General features: G+C 40.6%; 1 protein-coding gene across 1 annotated transcript; it reads left to right on the top strand.

The window, feature by feature from the left end:
- Window positions 1-1,170: 1,170 nt before the first annotated feature.
- On the top strand, window positions 1,171-6,701 carry REEP2 (receptor accessory protein 2). Its single transcript, XM_010137644.1, has 6 exons — window positions 1,171-1,241; window positions 2,605-2,725; window positions 3,282-3,395; window positions 3,761-3,908; window positions 4,228-4,367; window positions 6,295-6,701. The coding sequence occupies exons 1-6, from the start codon at window positions 1,174-1,176 to the stop codon at window positions 6,367-6,369; spliced, it is 666 nt and encodes a 221-aa protein (XP_010135946.1). The 5' UTR covers window positions 1,171-1,173; the 3' UTR covers window positions 6,370-6,701.
- Window positions 6,702-9,671: the final 2,970 nt, after the last annotated feature.

The raw sequence follows: 9,671 nt of genomic DNA, 5'->3' as shown, positions 1-9,671 counted from the left end.
TCCAACACAAGCAAGTTTGGGAAAATACCCGCTTTTATAGCTTCATTTGCTGTAACAAAAATTGTCACTAAAATTTTGTGTAATTTTAACATATGGATCAATGTGTGGATTAATATGTGAAATTTCCTTGATTCAGCTTAGTTCTCCTTTTCCACTCTTGATGACAGTAAGCGTTAAGTTGCTTTTAACAACAGGTGATCTTTTCTTTCCACTTATCTACTACTTAGGTTTATTTTTGCTACTTAACAGCATAGAAAACTGGCATTTTCCCTTATATCAACTCTTCTGCAACTGGAAATTTGTTGGGTAGCAGTTTTTATAGTTCAGCTGGTTCCTCTTCCTGCAGTTGAGAGACTTGTTAGTTAAACAGTAGTGTGTGTGTTAGAGGGGATTTATTTTTTGCGTGCTTTGAAAGAAATACCTACTGCTCCAGAGAATGGTGTGAGGAAGTAGGGAGGTAGATGGCAGGCATACAGATGTGCCATAATAGCACAAAATACACTTTGAAACTATAGTCAAGACTTCAAACGAGAAGGTAAGGTTGATGTGGCATGTCCTTTGCTTTCTTACCTCCCTTACTGAGTCTATATTTAAAAAGAAAAGAGAAATGTTCATGTATTTTCTGGGAGTGATGATTAAGGCAAATAATGCTTATTAATGCATTTAATGAGCAAAATGAGTTTAATGAGTTAATGAGAGCAAAATACTATATCTGTTGGTTTGGTTTTTTTTTTCCTTTCCAAGAAAAAACTCTACAAGGCTGTAGCCGAAACTAAACTTTTGCATGGGTGTGTATATGTATTTGTTACAATAATCATGATATACGAAAGGCTCTAATTTCTTAAAGTGAACAGCTTACTCTTTTCCAATAGCTTATTTGGCACTTTAACACTGTTGCATCGTGATACAGCTACAGGGCATGCGTTTCTGTAGGCATTTATCCATTCAGAGCACATTAATCCTACATGTTTTCCCAGTGTATGGGAACGTAATTACCAGATGTAATGTATCATTTGGTACGTGACCCTTTCCGTTACTGGTTATATATGCCTGCTTGTTGAATTCATCTTGATGTGTGGAGATGATGAGTCATTTTTACTGAGAAGATGTTTCCTTTCTCTCTGGGTTCTGATGGATGTCTATTGAGTGACTGCTCTTTTGCAGGTGAAGTGGATGATGTACTGGATTGTGTTTGCCTTTTTCACCACTGCAGAGACACTCACAGACATTGTTCTTTCTTGGTAAGTTCTTGGAGGCATGGGGGTTTTTGTTGGTTGAGGGGGTTTTGTTTGCTTTTTTAAAGAAGTGAGGAGTAGTGTTAGGATTCTAAGAATAAACTGTCTCTCCTTTAGGAGTTTTCAATCCCTATGAAGAGTCTGTGGGTTTGTAGATATTGTGGGTAGTAGCTGTTGTCTTAGCTGTTCCATCTCCTATACTTGCAAACAGGATAAATAGATTCTCAAAGAGGATCTTCATCCATTCATAGCATAAAATATTTTTGAGAAGCTGTTAATTTGGACTGATAAAGTTTGGGAAATGATAATCTAAAACACGCCAAAAAAAAAAAGGTAGAAGGGAGGAACCTGTTTTGCTTTGCGAGCCTGTTTTGTTGAGGAGCAGATCAGATGCATGTCTGTCTTTTGCATGATGAAATTCCCTTCCATTAGCGGGGATGAGGTGGAGTGGAGTTGGGGGAAGCACATTCTTAATCCCTGTATTGTTGTGTGTCATGCTTGGCAACATGGAGGCCTCCAAAAATTACAAGTCATTGTTACAAGTCTTCAGCTGATCCCTTGGAACTGTGTATCTTCAGTTTCTTCATTGCTTTACTGTCGGAGCTTCGGATATGTCTCTGAAAGCATACTAGTCAGGAGTTGCATCCTTCAAAGAAATGTGAAACGGCTTTACACGTGCCTTACAAAAGTGATCAGCAGTTTTGCCTCTTCCTGCATAAACTTTGAAAAGCAAACAAAAATCTAAAAAGAACAAGAGCTTTGGCTTGTTCATGTACTTAAGATGGACTACCAAGAGAAGTCTCTTCACTTCCCTGAGCCTTTATTATGTAAGAGTTAGAGGTGAAAGACTTACATGCTGCCTGCTCGTTTTCATTTACACTGATCCTCCTTCTGTGTCTTATCTGAGGAGTACCCATGGGAATTTTCAGAAACTGAGCCATCAGCCTTAGCAGGAACTTGAGTTTTATTGAAATATGTAGTTGAAAACTTTGGAAAGTGAGAGGGAGACGAATGTAATATTAACATCCGGTGGATACTCTCTGAAGAAACTTCAGAATGATGAGAGTAGCTATCAGACTGTAATTTGGTGTGTTTGCAGGGCTGAGAGATGCCCTGTTTATGGAGTATTCATGGCTATGGATGAAAGACTAAATGAGACTCGAAGAAGGTATGTCCTAGGTTTCCAAAGAGGGTTCTGCTATTCTGACCGGATATATCAGTTCTTTTGTTTCTGAGCCTTTATCTTGCCTTTGCTCTTTCTGCCTGTGCTGCATTCTACCAGTTATCTCCATCTGTCTCTGTGCTGATCTTTATTCCGGTTCTCCATCTTTCTCTATCTCTCTTTTTTTTTCTTCCATCTTTCTCTCAGGTTTCCCTTTTATTTCGAGCTGAAAATTGCATTTGTGATTTGGCTGCTCTCCCCTTACACCAAGGGCTCCAGTGTCCTCTACAGGAAGTTTGTGCACCCAACGCTCTCCAATAAGGAGAAGGTACTCGCTTGTTGTTAGCAGATACTGACCTGTCTGGGAGCTGACTGGCTTCTCATTCGGTTATCCCACAGTAACAGCTGAAATGCATCAATTGTGCTTGTGCTGACATTAGTGGATGTAGAATGATTCAGTGATGTCATACTGCAGCTTACTGAAGATTGTAATGTAGCCAGTAGTTTGCCTAATGCTTAGAAAGCACGTTTGGCTAACCCAGTGTCATGAGCCCTTATACTCACAGTGAGTAGATAAGCTCTTTGAATCACAACAGGAGCAGCATGTTTTGTAGCCAAGCTGGTTTTTTCACGTTGCCAGTATAAGCAACTGTTTTGTTTCAGTTGTTACCATTTAGAAGTAGCGTACTTTAAGTTAAAGTCGCATTTGCAAGCTTTCCGTAAGCAGCAGAGAAACTGCAGTTATTTGGTCAATGACAGCTGATGCTTATAGCCTAAAAAAAGAGCGTCCAAATGAGCTTTGGGTTTTTAAGTGTGATGGTGGGGAGACTTTGATCATGTTTGTAATGAAGAGCTAAATGCCATGTTCCACGTTGCCTTCCTAGGAGATTGATGAATACATTACTCAGGCTCGTGACAAGAGCTATGAAACCATGATGCGAGTTGGCAAGAGAGGGTTAAACCTTGCTGCCAATGCAGCAGTTACTGCAGCTGCAAAGGTAATGCAACACCTTCTGTAACGTTCAGGAATTCCCCAGCAGTTTAATTTTGTGTGACAGCAATTAGTGCTATGGGTCTGTTAGGGAGGCTGGTATTTGCTGGCATCAGTCTACTTTTCCTTTCCTCCAGTTTGTCTTGCAGTTAATCCCATCCTTTGGCTTATGAAAAGTGGAGTGAGAGTGGAGTGGATTTTGCTTTAGCCTCTTCTCTGTTTGTCTTGGGAGCATACTTTTATTTTTCCCTTCTCTGTTGTTTTCGGACTACCCTAGTGGGGAATAGGGCACCTTTCCTCCTTTTCTGAATGATCCCATGTGAGGTGATCTTGATGAAGGCCCTTGACCCTAGTTTTTTTATGTCCTCTTAGGGCCAGGGAGTTTTGTCTGAGAAGCTGCGAAGTTTCAGCATGCAGGATCTCACTCTCATCCGGGATGAAGACACTGTGCATATGCGAAGCCATGAGCCACAGCTGCACCCCTCTGGTGGGAGTCTTCTTGAAACCATTGAGGATTCAGGTACAGAACACCTCTGTGGGGCTTTTGTATGAGGCTTCATATGGTGAACTAGGAGGGGAGGAGGACTGGACTTTCCATGCACTGGGTCTCAGAAGGACGACAAGATTCCAAATTATCTGGGACAAGTTGTGCAGTCTTCCCTAGTCCCTTCCCATTTACTAATATATCTCTGTTCTTTTTGGATTATTATTCTTAAGGGTTGTTGACATCTCCCTTTCATGTGGTCCTTCAGGATGGGCCATTTTAGACTTCATATGATTTTTCAAAAGTATACACAAAAATTTTCTGTTTTATTCTTTAGCTTCCTGTTACTCCTCAGGGGAGGAGAGCACTGTGGCACAGCGATCTAATGGAACACTGTTGGAGACTAGAACGGATCCATCAGATGAAGATGCAGGAGACAAACTTCCTAAACGTACCCAGAGTCTCAAAACTCCTAAGATGATGAAGAAAGCTGAGGTGAGGTGGTGTGTATATTATTTCCAGCACAGACATTGATCTGTGAGCTTTGTTGGAAGGCTCTGACATCATAGTCTTAGTGCATTTGATAGCTGTTTATATAAACTTTGTTGGACTAAGTCTTCACTAGTTGAGTCCTACATCAGAGTACTTGCTGTCTACTTGCTATACTTTTCTCTAGCATCTGTATTTTTATCATGCCTGTGAGTCTCTGTCATAAGTGAGGACCCAGGTTTGCCTTCATTCAGGTCTTTTGTTGAAGGGAGGGGTGTTAGATATGTTTAATGTTTTGTTGACTGTATCCTCTCTCCTGTCTCTTACAGTCTGAATATATAACACTACTGTGACATTTATTCCTGGGACAGCCGCTGTCTCCTCATCTAAAATGGAATGGTTCTGTATCCTCTTAGTCCTTCCTGGACTTCTGCATATTGGATATGGGGAAAATGTAATTTCCCCTTTCACACCACCCTGGGGTTTTGTCTTGAAGTTTGGGTAACTAGTCATTGTTAAGCAGTCCCCTCCATATGTCCGTGTGAAGATCCAGGATATTAACAGCCATTCACATGGGACATGAGTTGCCTGTATTCTTATTATTGAAACAAACCATATACCAAAGTAAATGCAGTTGTGTCCAAGAGCTATTTTAGCCTAACAATCCTTTTCAGTTGTTGCTGTGTTTTGTAGAATATGCTTTTTGAGGTGCTACTTTCTAGGTTTTGACTCTTGCTTGAATGTTTCTTGTGGTTTGATATATATGTGATAATATGCTTCTCCCTTTTTGTGATAGCTGGGATCCTCTTTGCTAGATTGAACTCAACTCCTAATTTTATTTTTGATTTTTGTCTAACATAGAGTGCTATATGGCTGTGCTATGCTGGCTGACATTGTCGAGTTTTCCAGGCTAAATATTAAATAATTTGGTGGAAAGTAATTGTTTGGAGCAGCATTTTAAATCATACTGTTAACCTGTTTTTACGGTGTGCAGGGCACCTTTGCATGTGATTAAGTACCCTCTGTAACAGAATCACAGAATAGTTGAGGTTGGAGGGGACCTCTGGAGATATTCTCATCTGGTCCAACCCTGCTGCTCGAGCAAGGACATCTGGAGCCACTTTCCCAGGTCCATGTCCACATGGTTTTTGAATATCTCCAAGGATGAACACGGATGTCTAAAGATGCATTTAAAATCAAGCTGGATCTCTGTTAAATTTCCAAGGTTTAATTTTGAATTGACTCCTCTGCTTTCTTCTCTAGCATATTGGGAGCAGGGAAACAAGAGGAACCAAATTTGATTATAAGCTTCCTAGTGAGGAATTTTTAAAGTGAAAAAATGGTAACAACTCTTCTGTGCTGTTTAGTGCGAATAAAGCCCTTTGCAGGCATATTGTTTTTTATGCTTGGTCTGTTTGGATCTTCGGTTGGGATGTAGAAATTATAGGCAGTCTTTGGCTGAGATCTCCGAGATTGCCCATTGGTGCTGAATGCATTGTAGATCATAAATGCGCTCTCTTGCCCATATCTAGAATGAAAGATGCTGGAGTAAAGTGTACAAACTAATTCAAGATGTTTCCACATGTTTCAGAGAACATCATTTGGAATGGCAGTCAAGAAGCAGAAAAGTTACAGCAGTGAAGTGCGATGTGAATGTTACCAGTTAGAGATAGCATTATGTCTAACCTTTTGTTAAGACAGCTGACTTGGATTTTACCACACTTGTCCTGTTTCAGAATGTCTTCCTCTCCTGGTTGGTATCTGATGGATATGCTGAGAGTGATTTGTTTACTCAGCAAGTGGAATGGTTAAATAGCCTTTTTGAAACAGTGTGTAGTTATTTTGACCCATTTTTACTCTGCATTCTTGTACCTTCTGTTAGACATTTAAGTGTTAAAGTAAACTAACCTAAGATACCTTTCTTTCTCCTCAGATTCCATCAAGAAGTGTGAAAACCCGCCCTAAGAAGAAAGCTGCAGGCTCCCTTGCTTCCAGCGAGTCATCCTAAGGAGACCTCCCCCTTCCCAGCACCCATCTCTGTCCTGGGATTTGCCTGTCACCTTTGAGGGGAAACTCCCCAAAGGAAAGGAGCTGAGATTCATGTACATAACAGATGCTGCTTTGTAGAGCTCATTCCAAGGCAAGGGGGAGGCTGGGATTCAGAAAATGGAGTGGAGGATGCACATCCTCAGGAATTTTCTCCTTTTCATCCCTCAGTTGGAGGGAATGCTGATATGTCTGTACATAGCCAGTTGCTCTGGAATTCCCACTATATAATCCTAGCTGGGAAGAATCTTTGCTGAAAGAACTGACTAGGGTTAGAGTCATCCATTGCACAGAAGCTGGAAACATACTAGACACTGGAGTTCCGCAAGGGTGGGTGGCTCTCTAGAATATCGTAACTTGCTCTGGGTATTCTTCTGCAGCTGTGTGTTGTTGAGAAGTGCCCACCGTGATTCATCTTCCTTAAGAATGGACCATACCTGTCATGTCCCATCCCCTTTGAGAAGGTGACTTGAAATGGTGTATGCTGAGGAGTTTTGAACATAAAGGACTAGCTTATGGGAGGAGTGCTAGATTCACTTTACTAGTACTGGAAGATAAAGAGATTGGGTTTTTTTTTTTCTGAAAGGTGAAGGGAGATAATTGAAAAACTGAGTAACGAAGAAAATGCGCAGTTATATGCACGTATGATGGAGTAGTAGATACAGGTATCTGTAACAGTTAACTATTGAGAAGGAAAGTTGGACGTCCATAAGATTTATGCTCTTTTTGAAGGTGCTTGAATTTTATTTTAGGTTCTGTTGTTCACTTTGATTACTGTGCGAGCATCAGAGTGAGGCAAGTCCCATGCAGAAAAGTTGGCAGGCAGACTGTTGCTTTGCCATTTAGTGGTTGGAACTCAGTGTCATCCTGATGCTCGTTACAACGAATTCTTTTTCTAGTAGATGACTAGGGAGAATCTAGCTCAATATAGTCTGCAGGCATACTTGAGTGTTCCAGAAGCCCTCATCTCTCGGCTTTAGGCAATCCAATCCTCAGGGCATGAGAACTGACAAATAGCTCCTGTATGAATTTTGCTAATTCTAGGATTCCATTTGTGGGGGATGAAAAGCAGGGAGTAGAGCATAATACTGTGATTAATCAGTCTCTTGCTTTATCCTACTTGCAGCCCTTGCACAAATTTTCTGCCTGACCATGTGCCGTATTTATCGATGTCCTGAGCCTTGAGTAATATGTAATGCTTGGGACAGAACTACACTGAATGTAGAATGTGTACTGTGGGAGTGAAATTGCAGTGCTGCGGAGAAAATTTTCATCATGCCGAGCCATGCTGGATTCTAATCTGTTGAACATTGTTAAGGGGAGATCCACTGTACACATGCCAACAGAGTCAGTGGGAATTTATGAGATGAGTAGGCTTCCTGTTGTTGAGATCTATAGTGGGGAGCATCATTATAGACATGGTTGTCTTAATGAATACTTGATGGTCTTAATCTGTACTGGTTATCAAAGGAACCTGCCTCCTCACTCCCCACTGAAGACCATTCTTAGCTCTAGGTGCAGGCATTTGTGTTTGCCCATGTCTTTTGCTGTCACTTTTCTGAAATTACGGTGGATTCTCCACAGAGCCCAGTATTTTGACAACGTATAGAAGCACTTCTACAAGTAATGTTCCGCAAGTATTTCTATTCTAAAGAACAGTTCTTCAAAAGTTTGTATAGTTGAAGATTAGAACTGAATTTTTTTTCTTGTTTCCCATTGTCTTGGTGACAAATCTTTATGAATTGACTAGTTATTTTAGGAAAACAATTAAGTAGGTTTTACTTTTTTTTGTAGTTTCTGAAAATTGAAGTCCTGACAGACCATGTCAGAAACTTCCATCTTGTCAGAAATACTTGTCCTAAATTATCCACAAGGCCTTATCCAGAAGCCAGTAGAAAATCCATCATTTGGCTTTGAGTTTTGAGCTTCACAAAAAAACCCAGGTGTTTTGTTCTGTTTCATTTGTTAGCAAACACTGTATATGTCTCACTAGAACATGCAAAGGCATTTCCTGAAGCAAGAAGTCTTTTTGTCTCCAAAGGAAATTCCCCATTCCATATGAAGGATAAAAATCTTTACTGATTATGTACAAGATTCAATTGTGGGGAATTGCTGTCCTGGATTTTACTGTACCGGGCAAGATAGAACCATAATTCTCTATATGCTAAGTACCTTTATGACCACATTTCTTGAAATGTTTTCTTCTTTAACTAAAAATTTCCATGGCAAATTATTTATGTAAATCATTGTGAGGGACTTGCTTTGGAAGCCAAGGATTAGTTAGTCTCCGCTATGCCTTTTTGTTCTGCATGTGTTGTAATAGTCTTGGATTACTTGGGTTTTGTACAGTGACTTTCCAGAATGGGTTCCTTTGTAGTAACGCCTTCCTACTTTGAATTACAGAAAGAATTTCTGAAGACTCAGTTTTGGCATTTGGGTTTATCTTTGTCTTCCTGAGCTAGGTCCTGTGTTAAGTATCTTGGCATTGATTCTTGGTGTCGTTAGCCTATAGGTGGGTACAGGTCAGTCTTGCTCTAATGAGTTGTACAGGGGAATTAGACGACTTCTGGTTGTAAGAGAGTCTGGAGTAGAGTCAGGGAGTATTATCTCGTGCATGATACGAAGCTGATGATGTCAAGCAGCAGAACTTACCCAGAGCAAGAACAGTGTCTTGTCGTGGACACTATTTTATTCTTCCAGTACAAATGTGACCGCTAGATTGTGCTCTGCTTGATCAAAGCCTCTGCTGATCTGCCAACCACCCATGTGACCTCTTAGTGAGTTTCTAGGTATAATTCGGCATTGGATGGCATGGTCTTGCGTAGAAATTCTCTTGTTAATGAGAATGCTGAATGTGCTGTTTTGATAAAATGGTTTTATCAGCTGCTGTTCAAGGTTTTCATCAGGAAATGCTGGAGTGTAGTTTCTCTTCAGTATCATCTGTGGGCTTCCTTGTGCAATTAAGCAAATGGTTAAATCTTCACCTAGCGTTAGAACCCGTTGTGTTCAGTAAGTGTTTATACCACTTTCCTAGTATGCTTGGGCACAAAGAGAAACACAGTAAGAGAAAGTGGTACCTGAAGTTGGGAGGGTGGTGGGAGGTGGTGTGTCAAATTTCGTGTGCCTAAAAACTATCCTAAAATACCTGTACTATGTGAAGCCATGACTGCCTTTTGGAAAGAAATGTTGTACCTCCATGCTTCGTAATACTGTAAGCCAGTGTTCTGCTGGTGGAAAAGAAAATAGTGAAATGTGGTTTCCTTC

Source organism: Buceros rhinoceros, unplaced genomic scaffold (genome assembly GCF_000710305.1).
Source record: "Buceros rhinoceros silvestris isolate BGI_N320 unplaced genomic scaffold, ASM71030v1 scaffold19196, whole genome shotgun sequence".
Classification (NCBI taxonomy): domain Eukaryota; kingdom Metazoa; phylum Chordata; class Aves; order Bucerotiformes; family Bucerotidae; genus Buceros; species Buceros rhinoceros.
Note: the sequence above shows the minus strand (reverse complement) of the source record. Positions and strands in the feature narration are given on the sequence as shown.